General features: G+C 32.1%; 5 protein-coding genes across 6 annotated transcripts; all 5 read right to left on the bottom strand.

The window, feature by feature from the left end:
* Window positions 1-39: 39 nt before the first annotated feature.
* On the bottom strand, window positions 40-872 carry LOC112538881 (uncharacterized). Its single transcript, XM_025160917.2, has 2 exons — window positions 572-872; window positions 40-506 (listed from the first exon to the last, which is right to left on the bottom strand). Exons 1-2 carry the CDS (start codon window positions 786-788, stop codon window positions 40-42), a joined length of 684 nt encoding a protein of 227 aa, XP_025016685.1. The 5' UTR covers window positions 789-872.
* Window positions 873-9,744: 8,872 nt separating this feature from the next.
* LOC107362372 (calmodulin) lies at window positions 9,745-11,170 on the bottom strand. The gene is made up of 2 exons (XM_015929414.3): window positions 10,480-11,170; window positions 9,745-10,210 (listed from the first exon to the last, which is right to left on the bottom strand). The coding sequence occupies exons 1-2, from the start codon at window positions 10,898-10,900 to the stop codon at window positions 10,182-10,184; spliced, it is 450 nt and encodes a 149-aa protein (XP_015784900.1). The 5' UTR covers window positions 10,901-11,170; the 3' UTR covers window positions 9,745-10,181.
* Window positions 11,171-13,979: 2,809 nt separating this feature from the next.
* On the bottom strand, window positions 13,980-16,334 carry LOC107362724 (N-acetylgalactosamine kinase-like). The gene is made up of 2 exons (XM_015929844.3): window positions 16,096-16,334; window positions 13,980-15,963 (listed from the first exon to the last, which is right to left on the bottom strand). The coding sequence occupies exon 2, from the start codon at window positions 15,720-15,722 to the stop codon at window positions 14,304-14,306; it is 1,419 nt and encodes a 472-aa protein (XP_015785330.3). The 5' UTR covers window positions 15,723-15,963; window positions 16,096-16,334; the 3' UTR covers window positions 13,980-14,303.
* A 141-nt stretch (window positions 16,335-16,475) lies between these two features.
* RagC-D (Ras-related GTP binding C/D) lies at window positions 16,476-18,735 on the bottom strand. Of its 2 annotated transcripts, none has more exons than XM_015929841.2 (6): window positions 18,523-18,735; window positions 18,177-18,292; window positions 17,460-18,060; window positions 17,247-17,389; window positions 17,011-17,153; window positions 16,476-16,922 (listed from the first exon to the last, which is right to left on the bottom strand). In XM_015929841.2, the coding sequence occupies exons 2-6, from the start codon at window positions 18,177-18,179 to the stop codon at window positions 16,667-16,669; spliced, it is 1,146 nt and encodes a 381-aa protein (XP_015785327.1). In that variant the 5' UTR covers window positions 18,180-18,292; window positions 18,523-18,735; the 3' UTR covers window positions 16,476-16,666. The 2 variants fall into 2 exon arrangements, with proteins under 2 accessions (XP_015785327.1, XP_015785328.1); XM_015929842.3 differs by having other exon boundaries at window positions 18,177-18,204.
* Window positions 18,736-18,827: 92 nt separating this feature from the next.
* LOC107362801 (abnormal spindle-like microcephaly-associated protein homolog) lies at window positions 18,828-22,284 on the bottom strand. Its single transcript, XM_015929933.3, has 3 exons — window positions 19,897-22,284; window positions 19,638-19,787; window positions 18,828-19,567 (listed from the first exon to the last, which is right to left on the bottom strand). Exons 1-3 carry the CDS (start codon window positions 22,099-22,101, stop codon window positions 19,355-19,357), a joined length of 2,568 nt encoding a protein of 855 aa, XP_015785419.2. The 5' UTR covers window positions 22,102-22,284; the 3' UTR covers window positions 18,828-19,354.
* Between the last annotated feature and the right edge of the window lie 46 nt (window positions 22,285-22,330).

Here is a 22,330-nt window from a genome sequence, read left to right as displayed (position 1 = left end):
AGGAGAGAGTAGTGAGATTAGCATCAATCGATAGATTGATTAATCAATGTATCGAATTTTATCTTGTATCAGTATCTTGTTGTCACGTACAGGATTGTCACGCAAATATTTGTTATGCAATTCTTTATCTTTTTCCTCTCGCAAATAAGTTTTGCCAGATTCATCCATGAGTTTAAAATAAAATTTTTTTGACCAATCACCTTTGTTAGCCGTAAGTACGTTCAACTTATCTTTTTGCAGGGTTTCCTCATCAATTGGGCCAACAGCCAATGATGGGTGTATATTCAAGAGAGTACGAACAATCACATAAATTAATTGCATCAAAGAATTTCTATCATCGTCAGCATCAATTTTTTTGCTGCAATACTCGTCGAATTCTTTGAATGATCCCAAATTTTTCCAGAGTGAGCTGAGATCCACAGGGTCAACATTTCTCCTTTTTCTGCCACGTGAGGTACCCGGCTTGGGTGATCTTGAAATGCGAGCACGTTCGATGGAGGGTTCACCTTGAGTTTAGCAAGCAATAGTCGCATTAGGATGATTATAGCATTAAATATCCAAATCAACTTACCTAGCTCAATATCTAATTCTTCATCGCTTAATAGATCGTTAATGATCGCTTGCGCTAAATGGCTGATTTCTCCTGAATTCTCTGTGCTTTTCGATGGTGATGATGGTGATAATAGTTGAGGTGACTCTGGTTGTGATCTTTGCGATAATTCTGTAGTTTTTCGGGATGATTGATCCATTGATATCCTTTCCAATAAGTTCGGGTCTGAAACAATCATTAAGATTCACTATATATTGTATCACATAGGAAATTAAAATACTTACTTTCAAGTTGATTTAAATCATTTCGTAAAGTCGCGAGAAATGATTTATACACAGATATTTTAGCATTAAAAATAGCAAGGGCATCTTCACTTGATGAAATCATATTAGCTACTGTGAGATCTGGGCATCTTGTATTTAATATATTTATTGTTAATCTTTTAATAATGCTCAATTAGTCCAATTAGTCCTGATTACTCTTTGCAAATCACCTATTATGTCAAATTACCGTGAGAACCTACAAAAGCATTACATTGTTTTCAACAAGCTCGATTACTCAATAAGTTAGTTTCTACACCATGCATAACATAGTTGAAAAAATGTAATTTATTTTAAAAAATCGAAAAAAATTGTAATAACTATCAATGTTCTTTTGCATGTATCAAGTTTAAGAATAATTTTTGCTACTCGAATTGGTAAACTTCTATTTACTATTTGCTATTCTAGCCAATTATGCCAACGCTAATAAAATTTATCGAAAACAACATATCAACAAACAGAAAATGCAACATTGAAAAACTTAATGCAGAACAATTTTTTATTATCTTTGATCATGTTTAGACATGAATCATGTTTGAAGATAGAAAGCCACATTTATCGGACCAAATTGACCATAGATGAAAAATGACTGATTGATAGGTAACAATTGTTACTAGATCCAGTAACGATTGTTTTCCTCTCAATCAATCGATTTGTGCCTGTATTTCATAAAATCTGTTGCACAGGCAAAAGTTGTGCTAAAGTTATCTTCATTGTTTTCAGTCTTTGTACAGTAATATTGACTGCTGATATGACTTTGTGCAGTCAAAGAAACACAGACCATTTATTGCATTGGCAGCAACAAGTTGGATGCCCAGAACTAAGATCAATGTTTAGTTAGTCAATTATATATTTAGATTGACCATAGATGAAAAATGGCTGACAATATTTATTAATTTATTAATTGAACTTAAATTTGATCCATCGATTGAAACCTTAACCAACAAGCAGAAGTAATGATCAGAGTTGTCACGAGAAGTATTGCTATTCGAATAGAGCCATAGCCTCTATCAGGCAATGTGATGAGGTGATTCTCATTTTTCTGATCATTAAAAATCATATGAATAATTAGTTCTCATCTAGAGCCATTTTCATTTTGGTTTAATTCCAAACTTTTCCCATTACTTTGTAACTCAACTCAATTTAATTGACTTTCAAATATTAGTCTTTGGTGTTGTATTAACTATTAGTAAATTAATCAACCAGTCTCGTCTAATCCTCCGTTTCTCTCGATTTCACCCTGTAAACAAGCTTTAAGTTGATCTAAAAATTATGCACTTTATTACCATGCGCAACGTAACATCACCATAGTTTTTATTAATTTGTATTTTGTTCACATTCCAATTCTTTGCATAATTCAAAACATCAGGCTTCAAGTTTAAATCATAACTAAACTGCATCTCCATCTGCTGCATTAATTCGGGGTGAATGATTATAGTTGCAAATAGTTCTAATAGATAGCAGCAGTCTAGATTTGTTCACTGATTGGTTGGAATTTAAAACAGTTTCATCAGTAAGTTGAATACGTTTGATTGCATCAGATGTGTTTGTCAACTTAGTTTTTTAATCAAAATCTAACATGTCGCGTCCTTCTGTGCTTCCACTCGTGCCTTGTGATGAAAAGAACCTCAACAGGAAGAACATCGACTGCTTTCTTGAGAGACGAGCCAAAGGAAGAGAATTGGCTGAGGGAAAAGCTAAGGGGAAACACAGACACCTACCTTTCCAGAGCAAACTGGATGTTCATCAATAAGAATCGCCTATCCAGAGTCAACTGTTTCTTGCTTTGCGATGGAAACTTAGCAAATGGATAACAAAGATTATTCAGTTTGATATTAACTATCCATTTGCTAAGTTTAACAAATTGGTTAACTGTTCCAGAAGGAAGCAAAGGAGCGACATATAAGACTTAGGATTATGTCTCTCCACTTTCGAAAGAACTTAGGACTAAATACGATGTTGGTAGTGTTTCAATCAGAAAATGATGACTAAGAACTGGTTTTTAACATTTGAATTTATCAGGTTATCAGAAGTCATCATAAAGATTCGCAAGTTGGTAAAGTGGTTCAAGAAACACAGAATGTACGGCGTTCGAAGTATTCCAATTACTTAAAATTATTTTACATTATAAATTAAATTGTAAATAAATTGCATTAATTCATGATCTTAAAGATATTTTCTGTTGAAAGTCTGTTTTATATGGGCTCACTTGTGATGGGATCACTCACTCACTGATGTGTTATCCATGTTTTTGTTCATCAAACTTTACAAAATCATATGAATAAGTATTATTTAACTAACTGCGACGAGAAGTTATATGATTTACTATCGAGGGCGAAGCCCGAGTTTGTTTTATCATATAACTTCGAGTAGACAGTTAGTTAACTGATTTACATAACTATGTGATGTTCTTCCTGTTGAGGTTCTTTTCATCACAAGGCACGAGTGGAAGCACAGAAGGACGCGACATGTTAGATTTTGATTAAAAAACTAAGTTGACAAACACATCTGATGCAATCAAACGTATTCAACTTACTGATGAAACTGTTTTAAATTCCAACCAATCAGTGAACAAATCTAGACTGCTGCTATCTATTAGAACTATTTGCAACTATAATCATTCACCCCGAATTAATGCAGCAGATGGAGATGCAGTTTAGTTATGATTTAAACTTGAAGCCTGATGTTTTGAATTATGCAAAGAATTGGAATGTGAACAAAATACAAATTAATAAAAACTATGGTGATGTTACGTTGCGCATGGTAATAAAGTGCATAATTTTTAGATCAACTTAAAGCTTGTTTACAGGGTGAAATCGAGAGAAACGGAGGATTAGACGAGACTGGTTGATTAATTTACTAATAGTTAATACAACACCAAAGACTAATATTTGAAAGTCAATTAAATTGAGTTGAGTTACAAAGTAATGGGAAAAGTTTGGAATTAAACCAAAATGAAAATGGCTCTAGATGAGAACTAATTATTCATATGATTTTTAATGATCAGAAAAATGAGAATCACCTCATCACATTGCCTGATAGAGGCTATGGCTCTATTCGAATAGCAATACTTCTCGTGACAACTCTGATCATTACTTCTGCTTGTTGGTTAAGGTTTCAATCGATGGATCAAATTTAAGTTCAATTAATAAATTAATAAATATTGTCAGCCATTTTTCATCTATGGTCAATCTAAATATATAATTGACTAACTAAACATTGATCTTAGTTCTGGGCATCCAACTTGTTGCTGCCAATGCAATAAATGGTCTGTGTTTCTTTGACTGCACAAAGTCATATCAGCAGTCAATATTACTGTACAAAGACTGAAAACAATGAAGATAACTTTAGCACAACTTTTGCCTGTGCAACAGAAATCTGTAAGATTTAACTCGATTCTAGAATCTTCATACCTTTTAATGGATAGATAACAGTTTGAAACTGACAATCAATCAAAAAAATATCGAAAAAATTTTCATAAAAATTGCCCCAAACGTGATTCGAACCAAAAATACCATAATTCTTTGTAAGTCACTCAAACCTTGCGCCACCGCACCCACTTGATATTTAAAATTTTAATCTTGTTTAAGACAAAAATGACTCAACTTTAATCCCAATCTAAGGAACCACTGAATTTACAGGAAAAAGGCACTGGTCCATTGATATGGAAGCTTGGTCCTATCGTTTGCGCTATGTCTCATCAAAATCCCTCAAGTAAGGTTGGGAACCTTCCCTTGTGACTAACAAGAGAAGGTTCCCTATGTAAGTTCACTATCATTTTTCCATATAAACTAACCTTTTGGTCTTTTTCTGCCGAATGATCGCTCAGGACACTAAGTACAGGGTCAATAATATTAATAAAACTTGATAGTGTGTTTTTTGAAAGACTTTTTTATTTCTTGGCCGATCAAGCTCATTCTTTCAGAAAATAATCTTTAATAGAAGGGAAACTTTTACTAAAAAATTTAACTGAGTCAACCATCGTTTTAGATAATTGCCAGGCATCGATTTTAAGATACAATGTTATTTAACAGGCGTTTGCATAGACAGATTTCCGAAATAGTATGAGAATTTTTCATTTCAGAATAATGCCAGAGAGCTTTTCTTGTCCCCGTCAACAAATGAATGTCGAGATAATACTGCTCCATCACATCAATACTCCGTTTTCCAGCTTGCGTTCAATTTGCTTGAGTTGTCGCTTGATGAAATGCCTTCTTCAATTAACTATAAGTTGCTTTAATCGTAACCCAATGATGAAATGGTTTCAGAATATTGTTGAGTGACCAGCAAAGGAGGAAGGCCAAAACTGCCTAGAAATGAAATTTCTTGTGATGAACGTATATGATGTAAAACTAAATGTATTATATATGCTGAATCCATTTCTTTGATCCATTTTACAAAATAATTTTTCGTTTGTGAAATATCATGAAATAACGTAAGAAATGCATGGGAAAGAATAGCAAAATAACCAAAGGTGAAAGCACTTTCTAGATAATTTTTTCAGATGTAAAATTGAATTATGATTTAATGGTGTGATACATTCTGATCAAAACTGGCGGAAAACTGACCATATTACGATTTTTCAATACCGAAGACCAATGGCATTTTTCGAAAAAATGGCCAGTTTTGCGCCAGTTTTGATTGGAATAAATCACAACATTAAAATCATAATTCAATTTTACATCTGAAAAAATTATCTAGAAAGTGCTTTCACCTTTGATTATTGATCCGTATTTTCAATAACGGCGAAATAATCAAACTAATGTGAAAATGATCAGTTTTGCGCCATTTTAGATCAAAATAAACCACTTTAATTAACTCAGAACTGAATTCTGCATCTAAAAAATTCATTCAGAAAGTGCTTTCACCGCAAGTTTCCGTGATATTTGTCCTTATGCATTTTCTACGTTTTTTCGTGATATCTCGAAAACGAAAAGTTTTCGTAAAAAATAGATTAAAGTAATGAATTCATCATTCACATCATAGCTAACTACAGGGTGATTGTCAATGACCCTTCGACGTTTGATTTTACATAACTTTATAAATATTTGTTGAAATTAACTCAAATCTGGTAAAAAGTAAATCAACATAATAAAAATCACCTGAAAACATTTTCAAAATGACAACGTTTAGCATCAATGATAAATCATTATCGAAGTGATAAGCTGCCTATGGCCATTTGAACATGGCAAGAATGCTTAATATGTTTCTTTGCCAATTTTTTTTGCAAAGCTTAATTGGAACGTTCTTTTCGAGTTGCAAAGACACAAATTGATAACCAAGAAGAAGAATTAATAAGAAGCTATCATTTGACTCTCGAAATGTTTTTCGGTGCAATAATTGTCGCTTTGAGCAAAAAATTACCCTCAAGTTTGGTTTGTCAAAATTGCGTGAATACAGTCTTCAGATGCACGTTTTTTTATCGAATTACAATGTAGATCATTTAGATTGAAACTTTCCACGAATCTATAACACACTTAAGTAAAAATTTTAACAAAGTAATTTACAAGAGCGAAAATTGTCTTCAGCTCGATGAATGAGGCCATCATCGATGGAATCAGATAAGAATAACTTTTGAACCAGTTGAGGTTGAGCTATGAAATTTCATTCAGATTAATAGCAATAGTTAATTAAATAGAAAAAATAGATTTGAATGTTGAACAGTGAATAATTTTTCCACAACAGGTATTTGAAGTTAATCGAATCTGACAGCTTCCATTTTGCAGTAAGCACGCTGTAGCGGAGAGAGATCGAAATTTTCAATGATCAAATACAAGTAGAAAAGTTATTTACTAATGCAGGTCTGATGTTTCATAACTTATTTCAATCAAAATATATGCGCTTTTTAGTAATTAATGAACAAACGTCGAAGAGTCATTCTAAATCACCCGGTATAAGAAAAAGATTTCTCTCTAGGCAGTTTACCCTATTCTTTTGGTCTTCATCCTTTGAAAAACAGTGAAAAAACTTAAATCTAATCAATCTTCACACATCAGTTTTTGCGAGAATTTTATAATAAATTTGTCAACATCATCAATGCACACCGTTTTTTCGGCTTTTGTGTATAAAACGTTTGATTTCTGTGTTAAAATCTTCCTTGAGGATAAGTGATCGATCTTATACACTCAATGAAAAAGATATGGAATTATGAAATTGCATTTTAACTCAACCATTTGCAATTAGATGAACCCTTGGTTACTATCGCGATTTTGTCATGAGAAGTTATTTTATTGAAAAAAAAACAGTTAAACAACCTTCAATGAACAACCTTTTGAATAACTGTAACTATTATAAATCGGAAGAGTCTACTTCTCAGGATTTAATTATTGAAAACACCGAGTTAAAATCATTGTGAGAATATTTTTAGTTTGAATATGCGAAAAAAACGTGAAAACATTTATTTATACACCGGTAATTCAATTTCCTGCAGTTACATAAGAGTTTGAAGCAATTAACAAACTGATTAACGCACGTAAATATTTTAATAGGTACAAAACACTTTTGTTTAAATGGACTGCCATAAATAGCGTCAGAAGTTACGTTTTTACTGCTGAGATAATGAACGTACGATTAGCCTGAAATATCAATGTTATCAAGTAAGATGTGAATAAGCAATGAATCTAAATTGTGACCAAGATTCATCATTAAAGTTCACTGTCAGAAGTCATCAAATCATGACGGATACATCGTTCATCTTTATACAGGGTGTATCAGTCAAATAGCCAGTTTTAATCGTTAATAACTTTTTCGTCCTTTGCTCGATCTAAAAATTTTTACAAATCCATATAGCCAATGAGTCAAAGTTTTGTTTCTGGTAACTTTCAAAGAAAAGAAATGAGTCTACAGGGTGCAACACTGGCTCAAAGTCAAAAAACTTATTTTCAATGAAGGCTTCATATATCGACTTCGAGTCATAGCTCGTGAGTGAAAGGACGCAGAATATTTTAAAAGATATCATTTGAAGCAAAAATTTTGACTAATTAACTATAAGGATTTGAAAAATTTTTTAAATTCGAGCAAAGGACAAAAAGTTATTAGCCATTCAAAACCGGCTATTGACTGATACACCCAGTACATTAAAATATTGTGACTCTGAATGATTATTTATGAGACTTATGTCTTGTAAATTAACCAAAAAAAAAATAAATGCAAAAACTGAAAAGTGTTCATATAACCGACTTTCTGAGGTCACTGATACGATGCTGGAAAATGTATATGACTCCTTTGCTAGACGGCTAGAAGCTTGTGTCAACACCAATGGCGATCACTTTGAGCATATTTATTCGTAACTTCAAGTATTTCTCTACATTTTAATATTAAATACTCTAGCTTTTTCGTTCTATTGTGAAAATAAACCAACTTTTATAATTATCAAAGCCCACTGTTCACCCAGTAAGAAGCGCAAGTATTAACTATGACTTCAATTAGTTAAAACAGACTTCAATTAAGATTAATTAAGATAAAGGTTTTCAGTTTTCAATTTCAGTTCCAACATGCAATCGTTTCGCTTGCATTAATAGAAAATCAAAACATTAGAAAGATTTATTTCAAGAAAATCGTCTATTCACCAACATTTCAAATTATTTCACCTCAATTGAAATACGTCTGCCCAAGAGATGAAGAGGACTCATCTTGAATCAAATCTAACTGTTTAATAAAACTGTTGTTGAAAAGGGCTGACTATTGTAAATAATTTATCTTCATTAACTATTGTATATTATATCAATGATATAATATCATACACAATTAATAAGATAAGAATGATCCTTGAAAGTTCGCCTGATTGAAAGAAATGATTTCGATATTGATATTTGATTATGGATTATCAATGGATTTGCTTATGCTTTATTACTTAATCTTAACATTGAATAATCATTTTTTTTCATAACTCACTGATTGAATTAATCAAGACGAGCTCACCAAGAAATTTAATTTAAAACAAAATCAGGGTTAAATAGCTTACAGGAATGATCAAGTTATTTGAATTCAATAATGATAATAGATTTTTGTTTTTTTTTCTCATGATGCCTGTCAATCATTTAACAGCATGTCATCTTGATGTCATCATGGTTACAAATTGTGTTTAATAAAAAGAAAGAATCGGTTGAACAATTCCAATGCGTTGAATTGCATTGCCATACAGCCATTTGATGATTGAATAAAATTAACAACATTGCCAGCCGCAATTTGCTCAACTGCTCTGGTTTACTGCTGCTGCCACGGCTGTTTGTTGTTGTTACTGTTGTTGTTTTTCAGCCTGTTGGGCCTTAGTTTTCGTTGATTCATTCGTAGCCAATAATAATGGTGGAATGAAAAACCATTGGATGACAATGTTATGACATGGTTGACAGTTACAACTGCGAGTATAGTGTCTTATGTATTGGGCGTGGCACTATCCAGTAAATTCAGATCCAGTTTTACCATTGTTGTAAGGTGGTGGATGTATCACTCACTTCACATCCTAGAGATTTCCTAGTGACAATTGAATGATTTGGAGGACAAAATTTACGAACAATCAATCCTTTTTAATAAGTTTGTTATTGAACTGTCTCAGAGTTTGATTGAACCGCGACCATTGTTGATTCAATGTTGATGATAGTGATGCAATTGATGGTAATGGTGTGTTGGTGGTGATGTTGGTGATGATGTTGATGTCGGTGAATAGTGATGGTTAATGGTTATGTTTAGGGTGAAAGCGATAGTTAATAGTGATGATTGAAGTAAATATTGTATTAATGTGAAATTAATATACAATCAAACAATTTTGTATCAATTTGGATTAAAATTTATTTCTTTTCAAAATTAATCCAAATTTAAAAGTGAAATTTACACAATTTTGATTACTCGTTGATCAATTGAGAAAGTGAAGTCAGATAAAACAAAACAAAAAACATAAATTTAATTAAGTAATCAAAAGCAAATTTCGTGTTATATAATCTATTAGACCACGCAGTCAAAAGCGTGAATTGATTACATTGATCTGAATGTGATGAGATTAAAGAGGAAAAAGGAGAGAAAAACCGGAATCTGAGGATATTTTTTTTTAAATATTTTCAATCAGTTTCAAATTGAAATTTTGACCGAAAATTAAAGTATGGCTGAACATAAAGAATCAAGAAGAAGAAGAAGTTGTGAAAATTGTAGCAACGCAGAAAAAACGTTCCATTTTTTGTTGGATGAAAAATGAAGATTTGTGATGATAGCTTCCATTGTATTTTTGCTTTTCATCTTTTATTGATTAATTTTTATCCCTGTCACTGATTGGATCCATTGGATCTAATTAAAATGAACAATTAACCTTGTGCTTTTATTCATTTGGATGTCATCATCGTTACAAATTCTGTTTACAAAGAGAGAGAGAGAGAGAAAATAAATAAATGATAGAAATAGAGAAATAGTAATAGAGTAGTCGAGAAATGGAGAAATAGTAACAGAGTGATAGAGAAATACAGAAATTACAGAGATAGAAACAGAAAAAATAGAAAAATAGGAAAAATGGGAAAAAAATAAAAAAAAAATAGAAAAATGAGACAAATAAATACATGACAAAATATCAACTATAATAGGTAATAAATGTACTATTGATTGAAAATTTTAAATATTACTTACCTTCATAATTAACTTGACCATCACCGTCAATATCGGCTTCACGAATCATTTCATCTACTTCTTCGTCGGTCAATTTTTCACCCAAATTGGTCATTACATGTCTCAATTCAGCAGCAGAAATAAAACCATTACCATCTTTATCAAAAACACGGAAAGCTTCACGGATTTCCTCCTCTGAGTCTGTATCCTTCATTTTTCTAGCCATCATAGTCAAGAATTCAGGAAAATCAATAGTACCATTACCATCGGCATCAACTTCATTGATCATATCTTGTAATTCCGCTTCTGTTGGATTTTGACCTAGACTTCTCATAACAGTTCCCAATTCCTTGGTGGTAATTGTACCATCACCATCTTTATCAAACAATGAAAAGGCTTCCTTAAATTCAGCAATTTGCTCTTCAGTTAGCTGGTCAGCCATCTTATATAATACTATTGTTTTAATTCAGGTACAAGGTGAATAATTTTAAATCTGATGAAGATGAAGATGTCGATGAAGTAAATGTATGTTTATAATAAGTTGACCAATAGAAGATTATTGAGAAAAAGATTAAATTGAAACACAATTACAGAGAGAAACAAACACAGAGACAGAAAGACAGAGAAATAGGTAGACAGATAGACAACGAGAGGGAGAGAGAAAGAGATAGAGACAGAATTCACGGATGAAAAACAACTGAATTCAGTTGAAATTGAAACTAGATTGAGATGAGAGCAAACTCAACCCAATCAGCATTTATAGAGAGCACATGCCCAAGGTTTGTCATCTCTTAGTTACCAGAAGGGGAGGGAAAACCAAACACAGTAGTTTACACTTGAAATTATAAAAATCGGTTAACAGCTTGATTTGCAACCAATCTAGAATGCGAATGAATTCAAGAAAAAAATGCAATTGTTATCATTTAAATTGTTGGAATATCCTTCTGCATACAATGAGAATCAATTAATCATCATCTCTTCTTTCATAACGAAAATAACATTTGTCAATTACAAAAGACATGAAAGTGTGTTAAAAAAACCTTGCAATGTTAAATATAAGAACGATATTTTTTGCTGTACAACTCGATTGTTTCTTTGACAAACACAGAAAAAAAAGTAGAAAAATATCAATAAATCATTGACCTAAAAGTGATAATCATTAAAAGTTAACAATATTTGTACTAATCACTACATAAATAAACAGAGCAAAGCCAACAAATGGAAGCAAAAATCAGATAAATTGACAAAAAAACTATCAATCAACTGACGAGACACAAAATCAAATGAAATACAACTTAAATAAATTGAGAGAATCAAAAATCAATGTAATTGATCAACAAAACGCAAAGAGTCAAGTTTGAAACGATGATTGAAATACAGAAATACAATGAAAAATATAAAATACAAGAAAAGTGGAAAAAGTAAAAATGCAAAATTGAAAAGATGCAAATGTAAATGATCAATATAAACTATTGGTTATCAACTAATCAGCACTAAATTGAGTCAATTGTAATATACAAATTTGCTAATCAAAATGAACCTGGAAATTTATTTTTTGGCAATTTTTGCATTTCATTTTGCCTTCCAATTCCTGGGTTAAATAAAATTGTTCAATTTTTTGGAAGGTTTCATGAAAGCAGGAAAATGACTGTTGCCAAGTTAAAGTAAAAGACGATGATAATGATGATGATGTAGATGTAGATGTTGATGATGATGATGATGAGGAAGAAAGAAAGAAGAGAAAAAGAAAGGGAGAGAAATCAAGAAATCGATATATTGATCCAAATACGTTTTCTCATCACAATTCCCAATTTACCTTTGCTTATTGAAGGTTATCATTTGGAGTCCTACTCTGTAAGTCTGCACTGTTTACCTCATCTAATACCTTTATACCTTTACTGATCATCACTTACTCAAGTCAACCAGTTTATTTGATTTTTAAACATTTGCTTTGGTAGTTTAACAGTTACAAACTGTTACAAATGTAACCTTATAAACCTGCAATTCATGGACAGGTAACCCTAAATTCATGTCAATCTAATCCTAACATTTCCATCCTTTTTATCAGCCAACATTTCAGCAAATATTTCATTTGAAAATCACTAGAAAAGGGCAAAAAAAAGTTCATTTTTCACACTAAAATAATCATCATCATCAGGATCATAAAATAACCTCTTTTGTTTCACCTTCATTAATCAACTTGCAAACTCGTAAAATGCATGCTTTGATATTACAATTACATTGAAATTACAAGCAATAATTATCACCAACAAGATGCTTATTATGATTAACAGCATTAAAAGACATCATTTTTTTGCATCATTAATAATGATTCATTAACAATGTCCAATTTAGATTAAACCTATTAATCCGTTGACTTTCAAGCTTATCTTGTAATTTTGCCTTTATTCAAACAAAAACATGAGACTAAAGCTGAACAATTATCAATTTAATTTTATTGTTCACCAAGCAACCTGATCATCAACTTATTTGACCAACCAAATGAAAATGTTATAACCAGAAGTATCACATTGAAAAGTGAATATAATTCTGGTTTTCAATTGAATCATCTTTTCTTCCTATTCATTGAACATTCACAATATAAAAATTTGTAATTTGTTTCCTTCAATCTATTACAATGATAATAATAGTAACAATACCAACAATGCTAACAATAATAATAGCAATAATAATACATGAGAAAATGTTATTATTATTGAAATAGCTAAATTGGCTTCTTATTAGACACTAAATACAGATGATTTAGATTTTGCTTAGGAAAGCGCAAACTTGTTTAATCCATTCCCTTTTATTATCATTATTATTCCCATTATTAACCTCACCAACTGGTTATACAGTTATTTTAATTCAGCATTTAAACAGCTTCACCATTTAACCAAACAAATTTGACACACAAATCTATTATTTAATCACATTGAGTCAATCTTTGTTTTGTGTTCTGCTTTTTCCTTGTCTCTGTTTATATCTGTATTGCAAATTTATTGTTTCAACCCGAATAAGGTTAATGTTATATTTACGGAAAGTAATTGTAATCAAGAGTGTCTAATAATGTTCATTAAACCATTATTCATCTATGTATCGTCCTTGTATAACAAAAATAAACCCTTTCTTTTATTAACTCACAATCAACTTCAATTAGCTCAATCAATGTACACACCTTTAATTCACAATCGGGTGTAACTTTAAATTTTGTAGTCTATTTTGTCCAAAAAAGGTTCAACTTTTCTTCATTTTAGGCTTTACCTTTTATTTTCACTCTTGTAATCATCATCATCATGATTCTGTGTAAGAAACAGTGAAACAATTGATTTTGGATTAACCCAAACTTTCAATCAAAACCCTGAAATCAAAGGTTGAATCAAAGTATTATCAAGATAGCAATCTTTTCAGCTGATAATTTTGTCCAGCTTAATGAAAAAGTTAAGCTTAATGTAATATTAATCGCATTGCAAGTAACATTTATAGACAATTTTGTGTCCAACTAACCTTTTCGATTGTTATTGATTTTATCAAATGTACATTTATTCATTTCCCTTTCAATATTTCAATAACAATGTAAAGTCATTTATGAATATTATTTTATCCATAATTGAATGGATTATAAAATGGAAAGATAATGCCCAAAAATTTGATTCTTTTTGTGCAAACCATTAAATGGAACCATTTTTGTCATTCATCAAAATTGAAATTTCATAAAAAAAGGCTTTTTGATAGTCTTGAACCAGATCTTATTTGGGATGATTATTTTTTCAACCATTAAAGATGAATTAGAATCAGTTTTCGTTTTAAAATGTATTCGATTCGAGTTTAATTGAGGTTTAAGGTTAGATATAGATGGTTGCTCCTTGACTAGGTAGACTAGCAACTGTGAATAATGATATTTGGGCCATTGGTTCATGAAATTGGGAGGACAAATGCTCTGGTACCAATGAGACAACACCACCGCCCCACCCAGCTCCAGTCATTCTTGATCCTAAAGCACCAAATGATTTAGCATGAGCAACCAAAGTATCCACTTCTGGGCAACTGCATTCATACAGATTTGAACAGCTATCATGACTTTCATTCATCAATTGTCCTATTTCAGTCAAGATTTGGTCACCAGATAGACCATTATTTGAGCACAGTTGAACAACTTTTTCAACTCTTTGAGCTTCTGAGTAAACATGAGTTGCTCTGTCATGAATTTTGAAGCCTTGTTCATAATTGTGCAAGACACTTAGCATCCTCTCCATTGTACCGGTCGATCCATTTGAAAGCAGAAAAGCGAGTTCTTTCGAATCTTTAAGATCAAAATGCTTAATAAGATCTGAAACCTTGTAAACTTTTCCCATCTCAATGGACTCGTTGACAATCTCAAGCATCTCATCGAAATTTTTGTTCATTTGCTTCTTTATTTGAGCCAGAGTAGGACAAGTAATGTGACCAGGTTTCATGATTGAGTGACAATGGTCAACAATCATAAGAGAGGCAACTTTAGTTTCGAGAACCCTTGCATTGAAATCTTCTGTAGCAGCTTTGTTGCAAGTTTTTCCGCTGTGGGAAAAGAAGAAGCAACTACCAACAGGAAGACGAACATCAGCTGCTCTCAAAATTGGTTCAAATTCAATTAATTTAGCAAATCCAGATCGTGCAAGCATGGCAATTGATTGATCCATCGCACCGCCCTGTGTACCAATGTATCTTTCACACTTGGCTGCTGCATCAGCAAATTTCAATTTGCACAGATCTCCTCGATATCCAGCTGAATAATAAGTAGCCAACAGAGAAGCTGTAACTAAAGCTGATGAGCTTGATAAACCAGATGATGATGGAATAATGCCCCAAATTGCTATGTTCAATCCTTCTAGATTTTGAGAACATTTCAGTAAGTCTTTTGCTCCTTGGAGTCCACACAGCACATAATGGTACCAGTTGGGTGGAATGGCTATGGTAAAATTTTCAAGAGGGAAAACAACATCAGGATATTTGTCTGAATCCATGTTGGCGAGACGAACTAAACGATCATAATTAACCTTGGCAGCTATTAATACGTCCTGTTCAATTGCCATAGGAAGAACACCGAATCCACAGTAGTCAATATGTTCACCAATCAAGTTAACTCTACCAGGAACTCGGACAATGTAAGATGGATTTTCATTGTATTTTTCTCGAAAGAAGGCTCGCAATTTATCAAATCTTTCTTGGTTTTCTGACAAAATAGGAACAAGATCATGGTCTAGTTGGTGATCACCGGTATCCATAGCTTTGGTTGTGTGTTGGAGCCGCAATATAAACAAATAAAACAATAGAACAGATTAAACAAATGTTTTCAGAGATGAGGAATGGACAAAAAATCAAAATACAAAGTAAAAACCAAACAGATGATGAGCCTTCATTCGCTTGTTCCACAGAAAAACTCGGATCTTTTGTGATTTACTCCTTACTCAGATAATAAAATAAGAATTAATCCCATTGATTATTATTGAATCCAAACAAATCTAGCTATTTGATATGATTTAGGTAAGGTGTAGAAAAGAAAGAATGAGACGAACAAGAGAAAGCCATAAATTAAAATAAAAACAAACAAGATGTTTTTAAGAATCAAGATACTGTAAGAAAAACTAATCAACTTACCAAGACAGATGTGAGATAATAGATTGCAATGAACAATTAATCTAAATAGTGATAACAAGACCGATGTTATTCTGCAAACCATATCAGATTCTTATGAAGGCACTTCAACTTTCCGTTAATTGCCAGAAAATAAAAATATTTTTATCCATACAAACTGAAAGCGAAGCTTGTTTCGATCCAAATCAATCATTGACTTGATTTTTATTTAACTAAGTAATGGACGTTGTGATGAAGGTATCTGATTGTCCAATTTTTGGTGGTAGAAAACAGTTACGGAGTTTTTTCATCAAGTATTAACCATTCACATGGCTAAATTTGTAAGTATTGTATCTGATTCACAGATTTCTCATGAAATTTTTTTATAGAAACTAATCAAATTATTAATATTCAAAACCGATTTATTCACATTAAACAAGATTCAATTCGTTAAAAGATAAGAAAAAGTTATTTCCAATATTGATAGTTACAATCATAGATTTTCAACTTTTTTCAACTCAATTGGTGAATGAGAAGAAAGTGAGAGGAAGGAAAAATAGACATGAGAATGGCAATGATGTATTTCTTCGAATCATCAGCAAGAGATTTCTTGTAATGTTTCAGAGAAAAGTTTGGCACACCGGTCTTCGAAGACCTGTTGAATAGCATCTCGGAAGCAATAAAAATTATACTGTATTAATCCTTGTTTTTCAAAATTATTTTCACTGATCAAACAAACTAAGGCTAAAAATTTATTAACTTCCTGAAGATAAAGCACTGTTTTGTTATTTAATTTGATGATAGCTGATGAGTTTGAATCGAATGTTGCTCCTTCTCCGTCATCTTTGATACTGTTAAAAGTAGAAAAATAGCAATCAATTAGAACAATAATTGAATAATTTAGGCGAATAGGGGGGTAGAATATCAAATAAATCTTACCCATAAATACATGAAATGTCGATAACGACATCAATCATATCGCAACATAATTCATATGATTGCATATCCACAGGACTTCCATCAGTTGCAATATAAATTTTACTGACAACATCAAAAAGGAAAGCTTTATCAACTCCAGAATTCTTTAATCAGAAAAAAAAATTTGATTAGAATACGTTGATTTATGATGAAATTGATATGATTAAATTAAAAATCAACGAAAAAGTGTCAATTACCGAAATAAAAATATTAAGAAGATTTTCCAATGTACCCAATTGAGGAATTAATTTCTGAACAACCTTTGAGAAGGCTTCAAATATTGAATGGTCATAAATTGAGGTGAGATAGTAACTGAGATGTATGTTCTTGAATCCGTCATCTATGAATAAAATAAAATGAATTTAAAAACATGAAAAATAACAAAGATGATGCCCATTAAAGATTAATACCTAATAATTCATCATTGGCTCTTTGCTGGATATCTCTCTGAATGTCAATTTTAAGATCATCAGAAAGTCCATCAACCTTGTGTATGAAAACCTCAAATTTAATATTGGGGTTATTCTTGTAAGCTCTAGTAACTGTGGTGTGAAGTTTAGAAAGTGCTTCAACATAATCATCTTGTGCGTCAATAACGAAAACCAAAGCGCCACATCCACCAAATATATTCTCAGTTTCAAAGGAAGGGTCGAAGAAATCAATTTGACCAGGGAAATCCCAAATTGAGAAGGACACAAATGATGAATTTGATATGTCATCTTTCACAATTTTGTTGGTGTTTTCTAGAAAAAGGGTTTCATTGGGAGACATTTTATGGAAAACAACCTTTTGGATACTTGATTTGCCACTTCTTCTGAGTCCCATAATCAAAACCTTAGGCTTAGGCTGACCTCCACAAATACCAGCAGATGAACTAGCTACGTTATCGCTGTCTTCTGGATGGTGAAGATGAACAATTGATTCTCTTGAACCATTTTCTTCGTCAGTTTCTTCATAACCAAACCCTTTTGAAAATGATCCAGGCATAAAGTGGTAATTTCCTTCTGCGGACTATAATAAGAATAGGGGAAATAGTAGATAAACAGTCAGCAGATAGCAAAATAAGTGTTACTCCCTAATATGAAAATCAAGGAGAAAAACAGATGATCAAAGAAAAAAATACTTACCATCTATGTATAATTCAAGAGACAACAGCTAAATAGGTGAGATATTTAATTCATTCAGAGATTCATTCAAATTTCAAATCATTAAAGTATTGATATTGATGAGACTTCTTCTCAAACTGAAAAGATAGAATTAAAAGTCATTATCATACCATCACAAAAACAAACTTGTTTAATAGAAAATTTTTGTTAAAGACACTAATGACATTAAACTTCGCTCACTACGATAATGTATCACATAATTGGACTAGATATAGTAAGTCTATCAAGTGTTGGTAAGGCAAAATTTTCGAGGAAATTGATAATCAAGCCCGTTGATAATTGTGTTGACAAAAAGTAAAATACTTACCAAAACAATGCAGAAACAAGCAAAAAGAGCACAGAGTAATAATTATTGGAAGTTGCACCGTGAGTGTAAACTTAAGAGCCTCAGTTAAAATTATAATGATTACAAGACTTTAAACCGAAATATTAAAATCAGAAGAAAAAAATGATGGAATGTAATAAAATTTAACAATCAATCAATTGTCGAAATCAGTTTGTTTCGCAAAATACTGAGGGAGATAGCATCTAACAACAAACTAGCTTTAGCGTCATCTGTTGAGACCATTTTCATTTTTAAGAACTAACTTCGATCAAAAATAATAACTTCAATTTGACGGGGTTTGATCATTTTAATATTAAATTAGATTAGATGAGTTAACAAAATAAATGTGAAACTTCATTAAAATACAAAAGATATGTGATTATTCTAGAAAGAGGGAAAGATAAAGAAAGATATTTTAAATTTTTAAATTAATGAATAAAAATGTGATGAGCTTACATGATTTATTAAGATTTATCATCTTTCAACAAATTATCAAAAATTAATGCAAAGAATAACCGTCAATCGAGTGAGAAGTGAAGTAAAATATGTCGTATTTTTCAGCATACAAAATGGATTTGCTTGATTTGGACGTAAAAAAGTCAGTTAGAAAGTTAATGAGAATAAGTAAAATAAAGCGGATGCTTTGTTTTGAAATTAATATGGCTTATGAAAGGAGGTTTGGAGATTAGAATGCTTTGAATTAGCATTTTTCCGGAGTCTTGACAAAAATAGAAGACTTGTTAGCTGTGCAGTTCCAATAATGATGTGATTTGTTAAAAAATTTGCGATAATATGTATATGAAATGTTTGAAGATTAGAACAGTTTGCTTTTAAAAATATAATTAACATGTTCAAGAGCTGTGAAGCGATCAGTGAATTCGTATGTAACATTTTTAGCCGATGACCAATAAGGATAGAATACAATCTCTTTGGATATTTTACGTTTTTTGTGAGATTTGATGAATGAAGCTTCTAGCGCAATAAGACTCATCAGATTTTTGTTGATTTTTAGATCAGAGATAATGGCCTGAAAAGTAAAAGAAAAAAGTTTGATAAATAACAATTCAATCGTTTGATACTGCCACAATGATACTTACATCTCTATTAGAACTTTTAACAACCATCAGATAAATGAGAGTTAAACATTTACAAAATATGTTTTCCACTTTATTATGAACTTTTGCTTTTTCAATACAAATATCAATAACTGCTCGGCAATCTACGACCAGGTCCTGGGTTTTTTCAAACTACGACAAAGAAAAGTAAATATTGCATTATTAAAGAAATGAAAATTAAAATAACGGAAATAGGACGTTTTTTAGGATAGGAAAAATTTGGATTTGATGATTAACTTACCTTGACCAGACTCAATAAAATGCTGAAAGCATGCGAGATTACTAATTTGGAAGGTTCACTTCTATTTGAACTCTTGATTATATCTAGAATAGTATCCACAGTAGATGGTGAAGCAATTTTACAGCAAGATTCAGGAGATATCTTAGTAGTGGTCTCCAAAGATGAAAGAGCGGCTTGTAATTGACAGAATTTTCGATAATTGATGAGCTTTTTAAATGCAATATCAGTTCGGAAGCCAAGTGGGAGAGCTGGCGTATCCTTAATTTGTAACGAATCTTGGCTAGTATTATTTTGTAGAACAGGAACAATATAGTGCTTCTTTTGAGCTATCATGGCAAAATCCTTACGGACTTTAAACCCTCTCCAGTATTTCTGTATAGTTAAAGCTGCGTTATATGGAACAGCTACAACGAATGTGTCCCGTCTATCAGATTTTCGTTGATTGACGTATGATCTCCACCACTTTTGAATTTTGCTGCTTGCAAGTTTCATTTTGGAGAATTGTTTTCGTGCAAAATATCCTTTCCAATTTTTTTGGATGATTATTGCTGCAGCTTCGAGCTTTCGGTCTCTTTCATCGGTAGCTTCTTGATGTTGTTTTCGAGTGACACAAGTTGTTTGCTTATTGGCAGTTAAATTTTGTTCATTTGGTCCGGAAGAAATTTGCTCGAAAGATGAAAGAGCGGCTTGTAATTGACAGAATTTTCGATAATTGATGAGCTTTTTAAATGTTATATCAGTTCGGAAGCCAAGTGGGAGAGCTGGCGTATCCTTAATTTGTAACGAATCTTGGCTAGTATTATTTTGTAGAACAGGAACAATATAGTGCTTCTTTTGAGCTATCATGGCAAAATCCTTACGGACTTTAAACCCTCTCCAGTATTTCTGTATAGTTAAAGCTGCGTTATATGGAACAGCTACAACGAATGTGTCCCGTCTATCAGATTTTCGTTGATTGACGTATGATCTCCACCACTTTTGAATTTTGCTGCTTGCAAGTTTCATTTTGGAGAATTGTTTTCGTGCAAAATATCCTTTCCAATTTTTTTGGATGATTATTGCTGCAGCTTCGAGCTTTCGGTCTCTTTCATCGGTAGCTTCTTGATGTTGTTTTCGAGTGACACAAGTTGTTTGCTTATTGGCAGTTAAATTTTGTTCATTTGGTCCGGAAGAAATTTGCTCGAAAGATGAAAGAGCGGCTTGTAATTGACAGAATTTTCGATAATTGATGAGCTTTTTAAATGTTATATCAGTTCGGAAGCCAAGTGGGAGAGCTGGCGTATCCTTAATTTGTAACGAATCTTGGCTAGTATTATTTTGTAGAACAGGAACAATATAGTGCTTCTTTTGAGCTATCATGGCAAAATCCTTACGGACTTTAAACCCTCTCCAGTATTTCTGTATAGTTAAAGCTGCGTTATATGGAACAGCTACAACGAATGTGTCCCGTCTATCAGATTTTCGTTGATTGACGTATGATCTCCACCACTTTTGAATTTTGCTGCTTGCAAGTTTCATTTTGGAGAATTGTTTTCGTGCAAAATATCCTTTCCAATTTTTTTGGATGATTATTGCTGCAGCTTCGAGCTTTCGGTCTCTTTCATCGGTAGCTTCTTGATGTTGTTTTCGAGTGACACAAGTTGTTTGCTTATTGGCAGTTAAATTTTGTTCATTTGGTCCGGAAGAAATTTGCTCGAAAGTCGGAATCAACGCTCTTTTTCTTTGATTAGCTCGTCTTTTCAGTTTTTTTTTCTCTGCAGCTGTTCCTATTAAAGTCACTTCAAATTTTTCATTGAAAGAGGTAACAAAATGTATTTTTCCCCGCACATTGCCAACTTTATCGGGGCACCAAGTAACATTAAACGATATCTTTTGACCAGCATCCAAGGTGATTGGAACATCATCGATTGTAAATCCATCTTCTGGTTTAGGAATTTTTGTAATTTTCAGTTGTTGCGCTACATCAGCAGGATTGTGAACGATACAACTTTTCATCGATTTAGAACCAATATCAACCTTTCCAAAGTTGACAAATGGTGGTCTTTGAAAAGATTCCAGTAACAATATCGGAGTTTCTTCATTCTCGTCGACTCTTTTAGGTGATGGTGGAGGTATGATAAAAGTATGGCTACCATTCTGATTTATTTCTCGACAAACACGATGAGGAGTCACCATATTATTGAAATTAAAAGTTTGACAATGCATAACTATTCCTGTTATAACTTGGGAACAAGCAAAGAACTGATATTATTTGTCAAATAACAAACGAGACGTTTGAAACGACCACCAATTTGAAGATTTGAAAATATGGGAAGTGGGACGCGTATCCTAGTAACCATAACAGTATCTTTTGTAAGGCGCTTGTTTCAAAGTTAAGTTTTTGATTTAATTTTTTACTGTTACTGGTGTTAGTAAACAAAATTTTAAGCCTGAT

This window comes from Tetranychus urticae, chromosome 1 (assembly GCF_039701765.1).
Source record: "Tetranychus urticae isolate SD_2017Ah chromosome 1, NJAU_TeUrti_SD_1.0, whole genome shotgun sequence".
NCBI classification, from domain to species: Eukaryota; Metazoa; Arthropoda; class Arachnida; order Trombidiformes; family Tetranychidae; genus Tetranychus; species Tetranychus urticae.
This window is presented reverse-complemented; position numbering and strand designations above follow the sequence as displayed.